Source organism: Leopardus geoffroyi, chromosome D4, assembly GCF_018350155.1.
Source record: "Leopardus geoffroyi isolate Oge1 chromosome D4, O.geoffroyi_Oge1_pat1.0, whole genome shotgun sequence".
Taxonomy (NCBI): Eukaryota; Metazoa; Chordata; class Mammalia; order Carnivora; family Felidae; genus Leopardus; species Leopardus geoffroyi.
The window spans coordinates 91164917-91185270 of NC_059342.1; the positions used below are offsets into that span (position 1 = coordinate 91164917).

The 20354-nt window shown below is 61.4% G+C and overlaps 1 protein-coding gene and 1 long non-coding RNA gene across 3 annotated transcripts in view; one reads left to right on the plus strand and one right to left on the minus strand.

The window, feature by feature from the left end:
• Positions 1-211: 211 nt before the first annotated feature.
• Positions 212-20354, minus strand: part of FAM163B (family with sequence similarity 163 member B) — a 31272-nt gene continuing 11129 nt past the window's right edge. For both annotated transcript variants that reach the window (XM_045467453.1, XM_045467452.1), the window contains 2 exons: positions 2866-2981; positions 212-2387 (listed from right to left, as the gene is read on the minus strand). In XM_045467453.1, the coding sequence (XP_045323409.1) occupies positions 1989-2387; positions 2866-2958 (492 nt within the window). In that variant the 5' untranslated portion in view covers positions 2959-2981 and the 3' untranslated portion in view covers positions 212-1988. The remainder of the gene's footprint in view (positions 2388-2865; positions 2982-20354) is intronic.
• LOC123592452 lies at positions 8071-18821 on the plus strand. The gene is made up of 2 exons (XR_006709782.1): positions 8071-13883; positions 14524-18821. It is a non-coding gene; the product is annotated as an uncharacterized LOC123592452 (long non-coding RNA).

Consider the following 20354-nt stretch of genomic DNA (forward strand, 5'->3'; position numbering starts at 1 on the left):
TCTCCAGGAGCTCAGAGTTTAGGCCAGCGGCTCCCAGACTTGGCAGACAGACACGGCCACCCTAGACGTGGCGTGCCTAGACCCAGGCCCCCAGATGGGAGAGGAAAGGCAGACCCTGCCTGGCACCGGGCAGGACGGGGCCCCCTCCCGGAAAGTCCCGGGCAGAGGTTCGGGCTGGCTTGGAATTGGAGGCCGACCGAAGGCAGTGGCGTTGGTGGTGCTGGAGATGAGTTTTATTGGCTTTCTCTTTTCTCGGGGAGCACGCAGCTCCCCGCGGGTCCCCACAGTGCAGCTGCATGAACTCGCAGGGATGAGTGTTCACCTCATTTTAAGTGGATCTATGCATCTATACAGAGAACAGAGACCAGGGAAGGAAACAGGAAACCGGAACAGAACAGCCACAGGAAGTGCCGCCTCCTGGTGCTCGCCCCCCACCCCAGCCCACCCCCCAAGCAAATGCGCAAAACAAACTCATGGGGTTCCACAAAGGAGGAGAGCTTGGGCTGCAGGGAAGCTGGGGGTGGATTCCATTAGCGTGTCCCAACTGAGGCTGGAGGTGAACGGAAGGAGAAAGTTAACAGAGAAAGCTGAAAACAGTAAGCCCTCCCTAACTCTGCTCACGTCCGGACGACTCTGGGGCATTCAGCAAGAGGCAGGTGCTTGGGCTGTCCTCGGCTCAGGGGCCCTCAAAGGCTGCTTTGTCTTTTAGGAAGGTGGCTTCGCCGAGGAGCCTGGCAGACAGCGGCTACCCTGCCTCTGGGGCCCTGCTGTGCAGGAGGAGATCTCGCCCCTGGCCGGTGGGGGAGCTGCGTTCCCCGTGCCCCTGGTCACTTCCCTGGGGTGACCGCTGAGCATCACTTCCCCAGCAGAGGGAGGGAGCTAGAGAGGGGCTCCCAGGGAGACCTCAGCCCTGCTGGGAGCTTGGAGGAGAGTGGGCTCAGTTGAGGTCGGACGTGGAGCGAGAGCAGGATCTGGGGCTCTGCTCCCAGATCCTCCTGAGAAACGGGGGGTGGGGTGGGGGAGTTCTGGTCGGTCTCCCCCGGGACCAGAGCTCAAAGGGCTCTGGATGCTGAGGCCCAGCGGGTGGGAGGGCCTGTCGCAGGCCTCATGGGGAGAAAGTGGGTCTGTTAGGTCCTGCTCCCCGCCCTGTGCCCCCCACCACACCTGGACTTTGGAACGGGGTGCCTGTTTCAGTGCGGGTGCTCCCACAGCAGGTGGTTGGCCCGTGGCCGCCTCTACCCTCTGTGCCTCCCTCTTTCACCAAAAAGCCAGTTGGGGCTGTGAATCCCGAGGGCCTGGTTGCCCCTGAAACTTCCGGGACATCTGCAGGAAGGCCAGCCCAAAGAGCGTCTCCGCAGCTTGGCACCGGAAGCCAAGGATGTGCGTGTGAGCGGGAGGGCGCGGGGGGAGGGGGGGGTGCTCCCCACCCCCCGCCGTTCTGGGACTTAATACTTGGTCTGCAATAGCCAGGGAGGGCTTGTGCTACCGGGCCAGTGGCATCGCGGCTGAGGCTTGGGGGCGGCGGCCGGGGCTGGGTGTGTGTGTGTGTGTGTGTGTGTGTGTGTGTGTGTGTGTGTGTGTGTGTTGGGGGGTGAGGTCAGGCCCGGCCTCACAGCCAGCGACGGCCAAGTTGCTGGGGCTGAGGTGGAAGCCACTTTCCCCCTGCAGCTCTGCTGGACGGCAGCTTCAGCGTCAGGAGCCTGGCGTCGAGGCCCCAGAGCCCTGCCTTGCCCTGCGGACTGACACCTGGGAGCTCACCTGTGCCCGCCCGCCTGGGAGCCCCAGGCCCCGCACCCCCTACCCCCGGCGGCCACCTTGTGCTCACTGGGCCCTATCCCTGCAGCGAGCCGCGGAGCTCCCCGACCGGCCCCCGTGGGGACAGGGAGGCGCGGAGGGCTGGGCGGGGCCCCGGTCCCGGCCCGGGGCCAGGCTGACGCGCCCCGGGGACCCCACCATGGTCTGGGGGCCCGTCGGGCGGGCGGGGCTGCTCAGACGTCGGTGCTGATGCTGCGGCTCCGGGAGAAGGCCTCCCGCATGGCCGAGAGGCGGTTGGGGTTGAGCGCCTGCAGGCCCCCGAAGGCCCCCGGCGGCGGCTCGGCGTCCTCCTGGCTGACGCTCTGGTAGGCCACGCGCTCGCCGCCGTTGCGCACGTCCTCGTCCTCGGGCTCCTGCAGGAAGAAGGCGGGCGGCTCGTAGTGGGAGCAGCTGCGGCAGAGGGTGCGGGCCTGCGGGCTCTTCTGGCTGAAGGAGGTGGAGGCGGCCGGGTAGAGCGCCGGCCCGTTGGTGAGCACCAGGCTGCGGCCGCAGGGCAGCGGAGGCGGGTTCGCGTGCACGGCGAAGTCAGGCTCCTCCTCGTCCTCCTCCGACTCTTCCTTGCAGCAGTAGTACTGCGGGCAGAGGGCTGGTGACCCGCGGCCCGCCCGCCCTCGCGTGCGCGCGCACGCACGCACGCATGCGGCCAGACGCCCGGCCGATCCCCACGGCAAGCTGTGCAGGCGGGGAAACCGAGGCACAGGAGGGCCAGGCAGCCTGAAGATGGGCTCTGTGCTGTGCTGCCTGGGCCTGCTCTCGGGGTTGGGGGGCACTCGGAGGGCCGTCCGGTGTGGGTAGGGAAGGGAGAGCCCAGGGGGCCAGAAGCGGGGCCCAGACGCTCACTCCTGCTGCTCTCCCGCTTGGCAGCTGCGTGCGCCGTCGGCCAAGTCCCTTCCCCTCCCTGAGCCTCCGCGGCCTCACCCTGCGGGGGGGGCGGGTTGGGAAGCCCTGGGAGGGGTGAACCCTGGCAGGTGGGACCCAGGCCGGGGCGCCCCTTCCCCTCTTGCGGGGCCCCAGCCCTCCTCGAGCCTCCCTCAGCGCCCCCGGGGGTACCTGGAGCCGGCAGTAGCACAGAACAGCGATGATACAGAGCAGAATCACAGTCGCCAAGATGCCCCCAGTGATGACCACGGTCCCGGCTGTCATCCGCCCCCTTCTCCATCAACAGCCTGCAACACACATCACCAGGTGTCCCACATCAGTGCTTCCTCCTTGCAAGAGCCACCCCTTCTGGTTTAGAAAGTCGAGGAGACTAGCCCAGAGGGGCAAATAGAACCCCCCCGGGGCATGTGCGCAAGAGGCAGGGGCTGGGGCTGGGCCGCGGTGCAGGGCAGGCCGGCCCTGCCCCTCCGTCTCCGGGCCCTGCGTTCCACGTCTGGAGAGGGCGATGCTAACAGGACGCCCCAGCCTGGCTCGCGGGGCTCCCGTGAAGATTTCGTGCGCACGCATCTCGGCACTGAGCGTAGCACGCTTTCAGGGAATGGCGCCCTTCCAGGCTGGCTCTCCCAAGCTCACGCATTTCTAAATTCACCCAAACACAGTCAAGCTGAACATATGGTTTTGTAACCGAACAAGATCGTCCTTATTTTTCCAGATCATTGCATTTCCTTCCGCGACATCGCTTCTAGCCACGTCCCGTCGTCTGACGCAACCCGTCCAGTGGTGGTGAAACACACATAACGTGAAGTTCACCATCACGCCCGTTTTTAAGTGTGCGGGTTCGGTGGTGGTAAATACTCAACAGAACTTTTGTCGTCTTTCACGACTGAAAACCAATCCTTTTTTTTTTTTTTTTTTTTTTTTTTGATATTTAGGTTGTTTACATTAAAAAAACAATACTTTAAGTGGCTGTTTTAGTAAGTGTTTTTGCAGCTAAGTGATGGGAGCCATTTGAGCTACACGGCCGGCTGCGATTACCTGTTCAGGAGAAGTTCCTAGAAGGGGGATTTCTAGGCCAAGGGACAGGCCCTTTGTAAACTCTTCATCGTGGAAAATGTCACACAAAGGCAGAGAGAACGAGCACGTGTCACCAGCTGCACTTGTGTTAGTTTTTCCATCCGTCCGGGCGCTGAGAAACCGGTTCTAGAAAAAAAGCATCCTACCTCGTAGGCTCTTGCGATGTCCGTCCTCGCGACGGCCTGTTTCAGGGGTTTAACACCTGGCTTGCAAAGTTCCCTCGTGCCTGACGGTCATCTCCCACAGGCCAGTAGTCGCTGGCTCGGGCACCCCTGCCTCGACTGGCCATCCCTCATTTTCTTTTGCAGGGGGGGCAGTGTGTGTGTGTGGGGGGGGGGGCGATTGAGCGCATTAAAGGAAATCCTGGAGCGTGTCAGTTTACTCATAAATCCTTCAGTGCAAAAGCTGACAGATGAAGACTTAAAAAAAACAAAACAAAACCATAAACGCCCTGTCTGTGTTCAGCTTCCTTCATTCAGCTCCAAAATGTCTTTTTACAGTTGCTTTGCTCAAATCAGGACCCAGTTACATTTGGCTCTTTTGACTCTAGAACAGTTCTGTTCCCTCCACTCTCGCCCTACGCACCCCGCCGGTGTTGTTTATAGAAGAAACTGGGTCGTTTATCTTCACAGAATTTTCCATGTACTAGAGCTGGCTGGGTTTCCTCGAGTGGCTTCGGACACTCTGGCGCTATTTTGTCTTCTAAACTGGCTTCCTACCGCGTCACCGTCGGGGGCTGTGACTCTGTCCCGCCTGCCGCCACGTTGAGATCAACGGCCGGCAGGTCCAGCTGCTGTCAGTTCCCCCACTGGCCCTCCACCTGATCGACTTACCAGCCCTCGGGGATTGTGTCCTAGATCCATTATTCAATTAGGGGGCCGCAAAGAGTGGCTTTGCAAGAAGTCTGTCTCTTCTGCATTGACTAGCCCTGGTCCTTCTCTGAAGAACTTTCCCTAGTACCTACGTGGTTATCCTAAAATACAGCGTGCAGAGGAAAGGCTCAGGTGCTCAGCTCTGTATCAACTTTCAGAAGAGGGGGGTACCCCCAAGAGGTTTGTGGTGGTTTTCTAGTACCCCTGTGATCTCACGGACTTTTATATGTTTAATGTCGTTCAGTCCGCATCTACTTTTTAATGTTCAAATGATCCCATTGGGACTCTGGGGTTGGAGGTCCCTCCACAATGGCCCCTGTGTTACTTTGATGGGACCCCCACTAATCCTTGGTGACATTTTGCTTTACATTTTTTTGTAATGTTTTTTTATGTTTGAAAGCCAGAGAGAGACAGAGCACAAGTTGGGGAGGGGCAGAGAGAGAGGGAGACACAGAATCGGAAGCAGGCTCCAGGCTCTGAGCTGTCAGCACGGGGCCCGACGCGGGGCTCGAACCCACGAACCGTGAGATCATGACCTGAACCGAAGCCGGTCGCTTAACTGGCTGAGCCACCCAGGTGCCCCGACATTTTGCTTTTAGGTACAAGGTGTCCCAACCAAGGAATACTTTTTTTTTTTTTTTTTAGGAAGAGAAAAATAAAGCATAAGTTTCTATTCACTTTATTCCTTATTAGTTTTTCCCTATTCTATATAATAACTTAAAAATAACAGTACCCATATTTTTACTAACATGTCCACTGAACAGAACATATTTATTTGTTCTCTTTTTGTTCTCACCCCCTCAGCAGTGGATAGTAACAAGACTATTTCTTTTTTTTTTTTTTTTCAACGTTTATTTATTTTTGGGACAGAGAGAGACAGAGCATGAACGGGGGAGGGGCAGAGAGAGAGGGAGACACAGAATCGGAAACAGGCTCCAGGCTCTGAGCCATCAGCCCAGAGCCCGACGCGGGGCTCGAACTCCCGGACCGCGAGATCGTGACCTGGCTGAAGTCGGACGCTTAACCGACTGCGCCACCCAGGCGCCCCGTAACAAGACTATTTCAGTCACTTGAAATAATTCTTAGTATGGTTTTTCTATCCACTCGATACTCAGGTTCATTCATTCCAGTTAGTTCTTCCCTTTTTAAAAAATTGGTTTAATTTTGCATCTTAATTGTAGAAAACATTCGGTTCCAAAGTCAAAAGCATAAAACCAGGTACATTCAGGGGTCTCACTTCCTGTCACTCCCCTGCTCTGCCCCAGAGGGAACAATTTTACTTGGTTCTGGATTCATCTCCCCATTGCCTCTTTCCCTTCCTTCCTTCCTTCCTTCCTTCCTTCCTTCCATGTTTATCTTTGAGAGAGAAAGAGTGTGTGTGAGCGGGGGAGGGGCAGAGAGAGACGGAGACACAGAATCCGAAGCAGGCTCCAGGCCCCCAGCCGTCAGCACAGAGCCCGACACGGGGCTTGAACGCATGAGCCATGAGATCATGACCTGAGCCAGTTGGACCTCCACCGACGGAGCCACCCAGGCGCTCCCCTCTGCCTCTTTCTAAAAATATAAGCAAATAGACCCTTCCTCCCTTCTCTGAAGCTAAAATGGCATCCTGTATAGACTTCCTGTACCTTCCCCTGCTTCACCGAGCGGTCTGTCACTACGTGTACAATATGCTCCCCGGTCACTCCGAACGTCCCCAGGGACCCCTCCAGAACCTGGCTCCTTTTCGTAGCCGCACCGCACTCCGCAGTGTGGGGGAAGCCCCGCCTGCACAGCACATTCTATGGGTGGCCATTTGCACTGTTTCCTACTCCTTGAGATGACAGGAATGTGCAAGGAAGGGTTTTACGGTGTGCACGTTTCTCAAGCTTTTGATAACCCTTGCCAAAGACTTGCTGGAATCTGGGCCCGTTTTTTCCCCCTTCCAGGAACGTGTGAGAATTGACACGGGATTTTCAGACTCAAGATCTGAGCAGCTGGTACGTGGGGAGCGAGGGGCTGCACCCCTGTACGTGCACGCGGCTGGTGGCGCCTAGACATCAGTCCACAGTTAACTCCGAAGAGCCCCTAAGGGTGACCTCCTTCGGCCCCGCCACCCCTCTGCCCTGGCTGTGCTCACCCCCAGGCAGCAGCTGGGATGGGAACCCAGACTCCGGACGGATAGGCAGACAGAAAGGCAGATCTGTACAGACCCAAAGTGATGAGCCGATGAGACACAGACTCACAGACGGCTCCGAATTCAGACAGAGGTGCAGACAGGCAGATGCAGGCGGGCCCGAGTCAGGAAGACACAGCACAGGCCACACAGACAGACAAAGCAGGAGCCCCAGGGACCCCCACATTCCTGGGCGTCCTGCCAGGCGGCTCCCACCCACCTTGGCCCCCAGGGCGGCTGAGGCCAGCTGGCCTGCCGGCCCCACCAAGGGTGCAGGCCGACCTGGGGCCGGATCCAGGGAGCAGGGTGTGCTGGCGGTGGGGGATGGGGCTGGGCAGGGGCCAGGCCCGCCGTCCAGATGCGTTTCACGCTTTTTGCTGAGGTGAGGCAAAGCAAAGCAAAGCAAAGCAGGCAGATGTTGGCCTCACTCCCCCGCGCCCTTCCCTCCTGTGGGGCTCACGGGATACCACAGCTCACCCCAGCCTTCACCTGACGTGGCCAGAAGGCGGCAGCGGGATGGACCCCAGGCGGCGGGATGGACCCCAGGTGGCCGGATGGACCCCAGGCGGCGGGATGGACCCCAGGCGGCGGGATGGACCCCAGGCGGCCGGATGGACCCCAGGTGGCCGGATGGACCCCAGGCAGAGGGATGGACCTCAGGCAACTGGATGGACCCCAGGCGGCGGGATGGACCCCAGGCGGCCGGATGGACCCCAGGCGGCGGGATGGACCCCAGGCGGCCGGATGGACCCCAGGCGGCGGGATGGACCCCAGGCGGCCGGATGGACCCCAGGCGGCGGGATGGACCCCAGGCGGCCGGATGGACCCCAGGCGGCGGGATGGACCCCAGGCGGCGGGATGGACCCCAGGCGGCCGGATGGACCCCAGGCGGCGGGATGGACCCCAGGCGGCCGGATGGACCCCAGGCGGCGGGATGGACCCCAGGCGGCGGGATGGACCCCAGGCGGCCGGATGGACCCCAGGTGGCCGGATGGACTCCAGGCAGAGGGATGGACCCCAGGCAACTGGATGGACCCCAGGCGGCGGGATGGACCCCAGGCGGCGGGATGGACCCCAGGCGGCGGGATGGACCCCAGGCGGCCGGATGGACCCCAGGCGGCGGGATGGACCCCAGGCGGCCGGATGGACCCCAGGCGGCGGGATGGACCCCAGGCGGCGGGAATGGACCTCAGGCAGCCGGATGGACCCCAGGCAGCGGGATGGACCTCAGGCAGCCGGATGGACGCCAGGCAGAGGGATGGACCCCAGGCAGCGGGATGGACCCCTAACGTGTGTGGTGCCGCGGGAGGGCAGAGCGGGCACTGGGACTCTGCGGATGAGGAGGCGGGTTGGGGCGGGCTGGTCAATGCACACCCTTCCGGCAGACGGGTCCCCCTGCAGCCGGAAGCCATACCTGCCCCACTGCCGGCCACCTGGGATCCGGGGCCTCCCAGGCCCAGGGGGTACCAGCATCGCCACTGTCCTGCTGGTGCTTGTCAGGCAGGACCCCTCCTGAGACCCTGACTGGCGGGATTACATCTCCCCCCCCCCCTCCACCGCCCCCCGCATCTGCAGAGCGACTCATTCTGTGACTATGTCACCTTTGCTGGGGTTTCGGCTCTTTGTACCCCAGACGGTAATTGTGTTCCTACTTCATCAGTGGGAGAACTTACTCAGCTCGAGAGAGAGCGTGCAGGGATTAGACTCTGCTGGGCAGTTCGGCGGCCCCAACACCCCAGCACCCAGCAGACCCCCTGGAGCCAGCCTGGCGCTGCCCTCAACACGGGGCTTCAAACGCCTCCATGTGTCCGTGCCTCAGTCTTCCCCTCTGCACGGCCAAGAGAGCACCAAGTGTCCCCCCCGGCCGGCCGGGGTGCCGTGCTCCGGCTGTTACTGTCAGTATTTGGGTCCGTGTCTGGCTCGGGCTCCCCTGGCAGGTCCCAGAGGGTGCTGGGGAGTGGCCGTGGTGGCCGTGGGGCCTCTCTCCCAGGTCTGAGATACGGAAGGCCCCTTGCTCGGCCCGGCTGTCGGGGCCCCTCCGGCGGCAGTCAGCCTGGTGGTGTGGTGGGACGGGTGCCGGTGCAGGCCAGGCGCCCGGGGCTGTCAGCAGCCCCAGCTCCGACACCCGGGCCACGTCCAGCTGGAGTGTCTCAGCCTCGCTCTGCAGATACGCGCCTGCCGAGGGGCAGCGACACCCGCGACGGGGCGCCAGACCCGGGGCCAGGCCCGGCCAGCAGACGCGCACGCGGCTGGCGGCTCTTCTGGGGCCCCGGCCTGACATCAGTCCATAGTTAACTCCGAACAGCCCCTAAGAGCGACACGGCCTCCTTCGGCCCCACCCTCCTGCCACCGCTCTGCCGTGGCTGTGCTCACCCCCAGGATGCCCTTCCCTCTGCCTCTGCAGAGCCTACCCTGCCAGCCGGGCCCAGAGCGTGTCTTCTCCTCCTCCTCCTTCTCCTCCTCCTCCAGGAAGCCTTCCTGAACTTCTCTAACCTCGAAATGCCAGTGCTGGGATGTCCCACTCCTCCATTTAGTACAGTTGGGTGGGAACGGAGAGGCCGAGGACAGTGTGGGGCCAGGCGGGACCCAACCATGACCTCACACAGTGAGTCAGCAGAACGGCAGCCAGAGGCCTGTTTCTCCGATTCTCATACCTGCTGTCCTAGCCGGACTGTCCCCTTTCAGACCTCCTTCCTGTGCCTGGGGACTCTGTCCCACCGGACACCATGGTGATGAGCCTGAGGGGCCCTCGTCCTGCCCAAGATTGGGGGTGGGGGGGGCAAGCGAGGAAAGTCCTGCCATACACTTGCTGGCCACCCTGGGTCAGAGGCCTCTCTCGGGCCTCAGTTTCCTTGTCATTGTATTATGGGCATGACGTCACTGCCCAGGGTGGGAGAGGTGAGAGCCGCAGACACGTGGACGCGTGCTTTTCTGGGGGCCCGGAGGACGCCGGGCCGGCCCAGTGGCCGCTCCCTGGACACTTGCGTCCTGAGCAGGGCCATGCTGAGTGCCCAAGAGGCCAACGGGGGATTCCAGTGGGGGGCAGGGCTCCACACAGGTGGCACCACACCGAGATGCCCACCGGGGGCTTCCTGGGAGGATGGACTGGCTGGGCTGGCAGAGGAGGGGGCGGCTGTGGGAGGAGGGACAGCAAAGCAAAGGCTGGAGGCAGAGAGGTGCTGGCAGGCCCAGTGACAGGCTGGAGGAGGCCTCTGACACGCGGTCCCTCCTCGGCTCTCCCTGAAGTCTTCGCCGCCCCTGCCAGCCAAGACGGTTTGGCCAGGATCGCGCTGAATTGTTAATCTGCCCCCTGGGACCATAAACGGTTTTAAAGCTTTATAAACGGCTTTACTTCCCTGTCCCCACCCTGGAGTTTTCCAGGGACAGGCGGAGGGACGGCCCGTCTGTGCACCCCCACCTCCACTCCCAGTCTGTGGAGAGCGCCACCCCCCTCCGGCGGGCACAGCAGGCGGGTGTGGGGAGCCGGCTGCTTTACGAGCCCCGGGCGTCTCCTGCCAGGGGTGGTGGCGGGGGCGGGGCGCAGGAAACACCTGGCCTCAGAGCCAGACGCCAGCCCTCCACCTGCCTCCCCCCCACGGAGCCCCCTCCCCCGGCACAAGACCCCGCGTGCCTGCCATCTGGACGGCACGTCCTGCGCTTGGCTTCAGACGCTTCCATTTCCCTGCTCCCCTCGAGCCCCGCGCGGCACAGGGCACCGGGCTGTGCCAAAGGAAGGCCTCTGTCCGCCGCGTTCACCTGAGGTGCCCGGTGCTCCTGGGGGCGCCAAGGAGAGGCCAAGCCCTGCGTCCTTGCACGCCGGCCGGGCCTCTGGCTCGTCTCGACCAGTGACTTCCAAGCCCGCCAGGCACCAGGATGCAGGGGCGCCTGGCAAGCACGGCCTCGGCGGATCGGCACGGGGGCCCTGGAATCCGCTCGTTTAGTAAGCAGCCCTCGCGACCGAGCGTTGATGGTGCCGCTCACTTCCAGATGGGGAGACTGAGGCTGGGGGAGCCGGGCTTAGGCTCCTGCCGCCCCGCAGGCCTTTCCCCATCCCGCCGTCTCGGCAAGGGCTTACGGAGAGCCGGCACGCCTTTTCCTCCACAAACACATCTGTCTGGTTACAAAAGCGCTCCTGCTACCTAGAAGCCGGAGGGCCCCGTGGTCCGCGAGCGAGCGCGTCCGCGCAGTTCCTGTCTAGACCTCCTCCACATTTGTTCCTAATTTCACGCTCCGCGGGCTCCCAGATTCCTGTGTTTGGTAATAAATAGACGGGGAAGTGCTCGGCAGCACTGTGGCTGGTCTCAGAGATATTCTCCAGAGCCCGGCTGGCTGGGCTGGGCTGGCGGCCTGGACGGGCAGTTCCCAGCGGCGCCTGGAGATCTCCTCTCCAAGCTCCTCAGAAATGCAGGCCCACCTGGTGCGGGGCCCCCGCGAGCCAGACCCGCGCCCACCGGCAGGGCAGGCCGGGGCCGGAGCGCGCCCGTGGCAGGGGGGCCTGGTGTTCAGGAAGCCGGGGATGCCCTGGGCTGGCCTGCTTCGCGGCCTGGGCTCCGTGAGGGACCGCGGGACGAGCACAAGGCCCGCGCTATCTTGCTGGCTTTCTTGGGGGCTCATAGACTTGTAGCAGTTCTCCCCAGACCCCCGCCGAAGACCCCCACCCCGTCCCCCCGCCTGGGGCCAGCGCTGTGAGAGCAGGTGGTTCCCCGCTCCGTTCCCACCGCCCAGCCCAGCCCAGCCCGATGCTCACAACAGACACTCGATGCTCACAGGGACGGTGAGCTCTTGAAGAATGAATCGAAATTTCCAGGACGGACCCAGCAGAGCCGGGAGCGCCCGTGAGAAGGGGGGTGGTGTGTCCCTCTCATTTCGCCCCACGGCTCCCCCCCCCCCCCGGGGTGGCTGCCCCACCCGCACTCCCCAGGCCGTGGGGGATGCAGGGAGCAGATGCATTTCTTTGCAAAATCCCCCCACCCACACAGCCTAGGGGTAAACCGAGGCCGGAAGAGAAAAACAACGCACCGAGCCAGCAGAAAAGTCCATCAGACGGACACCTTGTCTTTGTGCCCCCTCACGGCTGCAGAGCCGAGGCCGTGGACTACAGGGAGAGGATTCAGGGCAGACCCTGGGCCCTGGGGGGCTGGGGGGCCTGGGCCACGGCCAGGAAACTGGAGGGAGCTGCCTCGCCCGACCTGGACTGGCCAGGGGGCTCGGCATCCCCACTGCCTGGGGAAAGAGGGCACCCCCAGCTGGGTGGCCTTCCTGCCCCCTCGGGCACGGTCCCCAGGCACTTGCTGTCCCCTGCCTCAGGCACCTCTGGGAAGGCAGAGAGCCACGGGAGGTAGCCCTTCCTTCCCTCTGCCACAGAGCCATGCCAGGGTCACCTGGGGTCCCCCCGGCCCTTCGGGGGCAGTGGGCAGCACATCGGGCCAGTGGGCAGCACATCGGGCCAGGCCAGGGGGCACCTACAAGGCAGGCTACCACACTGTCATTCTTGCGGTTGGTCCTGGAGGCCCCGCCTCAGCACACCGTCCTGCTTCCAGAGGAGTGGCCAGTCGGGGTGCGCTGAGGCATGCGGTCAAATGAGGCCGGATCCCCCGGCTCCATGGGGACCAGGCTTGGTGGTATGGAGGGCTGGGAGCGTGTGGCCGTGCCCTGTCTGTGCAGATGGGTGGCTGTGCCCTCCAGACAAGGAGACCTACCCAGGGTGACCCTGGATGCCTGCCACAGAATGAGGGCTGAGCACAGGCCAGCGACCCTGACCTGCCCCCTCCGGCCCCAAGGTGGTGGGGGCGGTGGGGGAGGGGAGGAGGCGAGGCACCCCGTGTCTGATGTTGTTGAGCTCAGCAGTGTCTGGCCCTGGGGCCCCAGCAGCCCCCAGACCTCTCCTGTCTGACGTCCTGTGATCTGTCTGAAAGATGTACATGTGTCTGTGAGGACAGTTCACACCCGTGCGACTCCAACGCGACAGAGAAATCCACCCTTTAGCAAAGAGGCCGCCCAGAGGTTCTTACCCTGCCCTCCCGCCCATGCCGCCCCACTGGGGCTCCTGAACCTAAGTCTGGACGGGTCACTGCCTCCCTCAAACACCCTGGGTGGCTCCCCGGTACCTCACATTAGTAATAAGCACACTGTCCTGTCCTGAGCACCCCCTGTGCCCAGCAGGGAGTGACAGTCTCCACCAACATCTCTAATCCCTAGGAGAGTCTGAGCAGGTATCATCACCCCATTTTACAGACAAGGAAATGGAGCCAGAGAGCTGCATGGAGGTCACATGGTCCGGGGTGAGGGAGCTGGGGGTGAACTTGGGTGTGCCACCCCAAAGCTGGTGTCTTGTCTTTTCCCCCTTCTCCTGGCTCCCCCCTACACGGCTTGCCTAAAGAAGGGGGGCGGGGACAGGGGCGCTCTCTCCTCCTTGCCCACTGGACAGACGGACGATAAGCCCCATGAAGGCAGGAACCTGGTTCACCACGTTTTGTGGCCCTCCTGTCGCTAGGGGTCAGCATAGTGCAAGGACACAGAAGGAGCTCTCAAACGGGGGGGGGGGGGGGGATCCGAAACGAACTGGGGTCTAATTGGTGAGCCCCCGCTGAACAGGCCCAGAGCTTGGGAAGGGAAGGGACGGGGCTTTGCCACTGTGGCTCTCACCTCCCGCGCCTGCCTGCCCCCCCCCCCCCCGCAGGGTGTCCTGGGCAAGCGGGGGAGGGCGCGGCAGGCACCGAGTCGCGGGCCAGGCCCGTGCGGGGTCCCCGTCGGGAGAAAGGCAGGCGAGGTGCGCCTTCAAGAGCTCTGTGAGGCTGGGGTGTCCCAATCCGTGTCAGGAAATGGGGGGGCGCAGCTCAACCTTGGTCCGCGCTGGCCTCTTCTCTCCCTTAAAAGTAACAATGTGTAGACGCTGGGTCTGCAAAACCCTTTCTGTTGCTTGACTTAAATTTTTTATTTTTATTTTCAGCTTCCTCTTCCAAGAACTGAGTGCAGCTGGCACCACGGGAGTTTCCGTTTATTAAACACTGACTGTGTCCCCGCGCTGAGCCGATGGCTGTGCCCTTGACATGTCACTTAACCTCATGGGTACACTCAGCCCAGGCCCCGTGAGTGTCTTCATGCAGAGACAGGGGAACTGAGGCCCGGAGAAGGTGGTGCGTCCAGGTCTGGACGCGAGGAGGAAACACAGTCAAGATCTGACGCCAGGCCTCTGCCCGTCGCCCTGGCTCAGCACCTCGAGCTTGATGAAGCCCTAAAGACATTCAGTAGACCCCTCGTGGTCTCAGCCCGGCAGAACGGAGCAAACAGGGCTCAGGGATGCTCAGCAGGGATCCCCCGTCCCAGGGGATTCAGGGTTCCCCGGGGGGGGGTCTCCCTGCTCTGCTTCTCCCCGACCCCTCCGCCGCCCCCCCCCCCCCCCCCCCCCATCGCTCCACAAAGCTTTGCATCCGATTAGCACGGGGTTCCCAGTGTGCACCACTCCACCCTGGCACTGTCCGCCTGTGTGTGCAGGGACAGCGACCCCGTGCTTGTGCGCCCCACACCTTGGCCTGGGCCAGGCCGGCTCCCCACCAAGTGCCAGTCCTCACCTGGGCTGCGTCAGCGTTCCCGGGGGGCTCTGGACCACTGGGCTCCCCCCCCCCGGGAGTTTCTGGGGTACACTGATGCTCCTGGGACAGGGGCCACCTCTGGGGAACGACTGTCCTGAATGATGCCCCCCTGCCCCCCCCCGCCCCCCGCCTCCAGGGCAAGTCTGGACCACACGCCTCCCAGGTCCTCTGAATAGAGTCCACACTCCACCGGACCAGCACCGACCACCCACGTCTGCTGCAGGATGGGTACTGAGCCGTGATGCGGATGCCGGTCTCAGGTCTGTCCTTGTCCCGCGGTCCCTAGACTCAGGATGCCCCTGGGACCACTGCCTGCTGCCTCTCAGGTGGCTAAGTCCTTCTGGTCCTTTGGGACGGGTCTCAGGTCCTGCCCCCTGCAGGGAGCCTTTGCTCTTTCTTCCGTGGGCCTGGCCCGTGTCCTCCATACCCTGCAGCGTCACTGCGTGCTGCCTTCTCGCCGGCCTTCCCAGTCGACTGCGAGCCCCACGAGGGCTACAGCATAGCCTCACCTTGATGCACGGGCCCTGGAAAGCAGCAAGAGCTCTATATGTGCCTGTGGGTTAAATCACCTGCCAAGGCAGAGCCCTTGGGAGCTGAACACGTGGGGAGGGAAGGGAGAGGGGAGACTTTGGAGCCGTAGATGAGTTTGGGGGAAGAAGACCAAGCCAGCTGTCGAGGGGCTCATTGGAAAGGGCAAGGGAAGGAGGGAGACTGAGGAGACCCGGACCACGTTTGCTTCTGCTCCTTCTTGCTCCGGTGGTGTGCCACGGGGAAAGCCCACTGCTCCTGGAGAGCCTCGGTTTACGCACCCGTGAAAGCGGGGCAGTGGTGACGCCCGCATTCGTGGTGCTTGGGGAGAATGCACGCATCACCCCGTTTAAGCCTGATCATCATCCTTGGGGTTGGAATTATTAACCCGTGTCACAGATGAGAAAACCGGGGCTGGCGGAGGTGATGTGACCTGCCCAAGGGCACACGGCCAGTGAGGGGCAGAACGGGGGGCCCGATGAGGGGCCGGGGGGCTTTTACAGAAATGCTGGCTGCCTCTGGCATCTCACAGGATGGGACAAGCACCCAGCCCATCACCGACAGCCCGTTGTGTGCTAGATCCCGCCCCCAGGGCCTGGGGAGGGGTTGGGGGGCGGTACTCAGCCATCCGCGCCATGCTCGGATGCCCCCACTGCTCCAGGACCCCCAGGTGGGTGTCTCCACTTGGCAGGGATGCAACTTGCCCAAGTGCAGAGAGCAGGGGCAGATACCCGACGGCGGCGAGGCCCCGCTCCGCCGTCCAGACGAGGCGCCCACGTCAGCTGTTTCCCTCCTTGCAGCCGATGTCCCTCCAGTCCTGCCCGTTAGCTCCTGAGGAGCTCAGTGGCCTCGAATCGGCCGCCTCCGTCACGTCATTGGAGCCACCATGGCTGATGACATCTGTTCTCCCACGGAACCCTCACCGCAGCCCCTGACAGATTCCCACCGCCCGTGCCCAGCTCTGATGCCTCCTCCTCCAGGAAGCCTGGGCTCATGCCGGTCGGCGCTGGTCTTTCCCTCCCAGCCCTGCTCAGCCTAGGAGTCAGGAAGACTTGGGTGTGAATTCAAACTCTCCTCCCTACGGTCAGGGTGGCCACGGGCCCTGGTCCCCTCACCTTTAAAACAGGATGTTAACGCCTGTCTCCAGCTCCCCTCCCTCCTCCATCCTCTCCCCCTCCCTCCTTCCTTCCCTCCCTCTCTCCTCCTTGCCATAAGCACCATGAGCGCGGGCAGCATGCCAAACACTGTGCTGTACAGAGGACACAGAAGTGAGTGGGGGTCGCCATCCCTGCCTCCTCCTGGCCCTCAGGAAGCTGGACTGTTGGGCAGGCCAGACGTGCACCCTTGACCCAGAGCCTTAAATGCTGCCCGTGGTCTGGAGTTGCTGGTGGCCTCCACGGAGCCCTCATTGACCTCCTCTCCTTTGTATTTCTGTCCAGAAGCCCGTGACTTCTCTCCTCTTGGGCTGTGGGCTCTGGGACCTGGCCCATCTCAGTTCCCAGCCCAGGGTGCTCAGTGAGAGCTTCCAAAGAGATAAGTGGGGACCTCGGGGGCGAGGTGGGGGCCGGGGGGCCGGGGGGCATTTCTAAGAATATGCCAACAGGTGTCGTTTTGATTATTTTTTAACTACGCGAGCCCCTGCACGGAGACTGCCCCATGTTCGCTTTCCTACCCGTGTCTCATGTCTGCACGTTCGGAGCCATGGTTCGCCTTTGCAGACGCCCCCTCCCTCCCCCCCCCCCCCCCCACTACAGCCAAGAATCCCCCTGGAACTCAGGCTTGAGCGTGACTCTCCTGGTCTAGGCCCCAAACATCTGCGTGTCCCTGGCCCTCCGAGCTGGTCTCTGATTTTCTTCCTCAGCTCTGCATTTTCTATTGCCGCCATGCTTCTTAAGCCAGTCTGCCTGAGAGGTTTGTTCCCTGGGCCTCCCGACCACAAAATGCACGGTCTTGCCTCTGAGCCTTTGCTGATGCCATTCCATGCACCTTGAACTCTGTTCCAGTTCTGCTTATTGAAACCCCTGGCTGTTGGTCAGTAGGCTCCTTGAGTAAGCCCTTCCTGCCATGGACACAGCTCCCCCTTCTGGGATCTAGTGGCCCTCCCTGTCCCTACTCTGTGCTTGGCGTCGATCATTTATCAACAATTCAGCTGCAAATATTTAGTAAGCTCCTACTGCATCCTGGTTTCTGCTCTGGGTCTCCGCCTTTGAAACAGCAAGTGCAAAGGCCCAGGGGCAGGCAGAGCAAGGTGGGCTCCAGGAGCTGGAGCACAGGAGCGGCAGGAGGAAGTGGCACAGGGTCGGCAGAGACCAGGCTGCACAGCAGGGTCCGTCTGCATCTGAACAGCCTTCACGGAGCATTCCTGCTTGTCTTCTCACAGCTTCAATTTCATGCCTCCTCCCTCCTGAAATGCCTTCTAGATTCGTCATCCCTCACCTTTGGATGTGCGTCAAGTCTACCTGAGGTTGAGAGAGAACCATCGGAAAGGATTCTAGAGAACGCTGCTCGGCGCTCCCGCGGGTCCAGGGGGAGGTCCTGCTCCCACCTGTCGTACCTCCCGGAGCACGGGCCACAGAGCTCAGAAGGGCTGGGACTGGGTGCTGCTCCGGTCCTGCCCGACAAGCCCAAAAGCTGGAGCTGAATGAATCGAAGCGTTTCCAAGTAACGGCCACAGCCCGGAACAAAGCTCACAAGTCCGCACAGGGGTGTGGCTCCCAACCAGCTGGGAAGTTACCTGGCCTGCCAAGAAGCCAACGATACGATCCATAACGGGGAGAGAAGTCAGGCCGTCGAAACTAACCCAGAAATGGCACAGATGACAGAATTAGGAGGCGAGGACATCGAAAGCGTTACGACAGCTGTCGCCCCCGTGGTCAGAACGCGGGAGGAGAAACTGGGCACGTGAAGCAGAAACACAGACGACGTTAGAGAGAACCGAACCGAATTTCTAGAGATTAGAGATTTCTCAGGTAAGAAATACACCACGTGGGAGTAACATCAGAGTCGATGCTGCGGGAGAAGGGGGTTTGGGGGCCCAGGTAGAAACAGCCAATGTAACAGCAAAGAGACAAACCCCCGACGGAGGAAGCGGGGCTCCGGGGGGAGGATCGGAGCCCCCGAAGGAAAGCGGGCGCAGAGAGGTGACTCATGAGAAGAAATGTTGGTGGAATCGTGGATCCCAGACCCTCCACAAACCGGAAGCCCAAGAAACATGAGGGAAGCCACGCCGAGGAACATTCTAATAAAATAGTCCAAAACCAGTGATACGGTGAACATCGAAGACAGAGGAAAAGGCACGTGAGGAACAACGTAGGCACGCACAGACTGCTGTGGAAACGGTGAATGCCAGGAGACAGCTGGCGGCAGGTTTACAGTAGGGGGAACACCAACCTAGAATTTTCTATCCAGCAAAACTCTTTCCGAAATTAACACGAGAGTGGCATTAGTATCGTCTCCTCTTCTCGACGACAGAGTCCTGGAGGGCAAGATCACAGCTTGGCTCCTCGCCAGGGCACGCTGCTTGGCTCTATTGCTGGAAGATTCTTCTCATCGGGTTTGGGTCTCCAGCGGCCCCATCGGTGCATGGGTTGGGGAATCGTGTGGGAAGGACTCTGTTCTATGGGAGTTGGGTGGAATCTGGCTCGTTTTGGGGGAGGCCCAGGTGGAGGGAGCAGCGGCCCTTCGGGGGCTCTCCCCACGGGGGACCCCAACTTCCTGGACCCGAGCCCTGCAGAGTGAGCTCAGGGGGTGGGAGGTGCGGGGCGCCTTCTGTTATGACCGCCTTGCGCCTTGTATTGACCTCGCCCATCCCCACAGGAGTGTAAAACGCAAAAAAGAAATCTGCTTGATGTTTTAAAAAAACAACAAACCAAATATATACATATGTTTTAGCTGTTCACAAGGTTACAGCAGTTTCCATGGCTACAGCTGTACGCTGCGTGCGGGGAGGTAAGGAGGTGGGCTCTCCTTCACCCAACAGATTGGGGCACTTGCACGGTTTCTGCCCGGGGCCCCGGCGCCTGGCCGCCGGACTGGAGGGAGGGACGGAGGGAGGGAGGAAGTGCGCAAGAAATGTCAGCTGTCTCCCTGCGCCCCCGGGGACCCGTTTCAGTGGCGACTCAGAATAGACCACTTGTGTCCTGACGGCTCCCTGCAGTCTGAGTTTTCAGGTACAGACGGCGTCTCCCTAGAGAGCGGCCCCGGGAGTGAGGAAGACAAGAGTCCTCACGCTCATTCACAGGTGGGCACCGAGGTCACCCAGGAAAGCAGGTCGGAGAAGTGACCCACTGGGCTGCTGCCTGACCTGTCCAACCCAGGACTCCTTCCCGGGTCACGGCCTCAGGCTACCTGCACGCACCGGCGGCCTGCAATTCCCGCCCTGGCCAGGATGGCCCAGAGCAGCCGGTGGGGCTGGTGCCAGCCGTGCCCTAACGAATCCAGGCAGTACCTCCTCACCCCAGAGCTGTGTGTGTGCATGTGCGTGCACGACATGTTTATGTGTATGCGCGTGCATTTGTGCGTACGTGCGTGCATGTGCGCGTGCCCATGTGTTTGTGCACGCGCACGCATGTGCGTGCCCATGTGTGCGTATACGCGTGCATATGTGCGCGCCCATGTGTTTGTGCGTACACGTGTGCATGTGTGTCTATGTGTGTGCATACGCGCGTGCATGTGCGTGCCCATATGTTTGTGCGTACACGCGTGCATGTGTGTGCCCACGTGTGCATATGTGCGTGCATGTGTGCGCGCCCATGTGTTTGTGCGTACACGCGTGCATGTGCACGCGCCCATGTTTGTGCGCACGTGCGTGCCTGTGCGTGTCCAGGTGTGTGCGCGCGCACATGTGCACGCCCATGTGTGTGCGCGTCCACGCGTGCATGTGCTCACCCATGTGTTTGTGTGTATGCATGTGCATGTGTTTGTGTAGGCATGCGTGTGTCTATGCATAGGTGTGCATGTCTGTGTGTATATGTGTGTGTGTTGTACGTGTGTGTGTGCGTGTGTTGTTAACCTTAAAAATAAAATATCCAGTTATTTCACCAGCAAAGTGGGTTTATTTGGGAATAGCAAAGAATCGAATGAGGGAAACTTAGGGTTTTTCCGGAGCTCGCCTGTCCTAAACTGCAGTTCTCTATTTCTTTTAAAAAAAAAAATTTTTTTTAACGTTTATTTATTTTTGAGACAGAGAGAGACAGGGCATGAACGGGTGAGGGGCAGAGAGAGAGGGAGATACAGAATCTGAAACAGGCTCCAGGCTCTGAGCCGTCAGCCCAGAGCCCGACGCGGGGCTCGAACTCACGGACCGCGAGATCGTGACCCGGCTGAAGTCGGACCCCAACCGACTGAGCCACCCAGGCACCCCTCTGCTATTTCTTAATAACCTTGTGTGCGTGCATCTACATGTATGTATATGTGTGTGTACACGCCACGTGCGTGTAT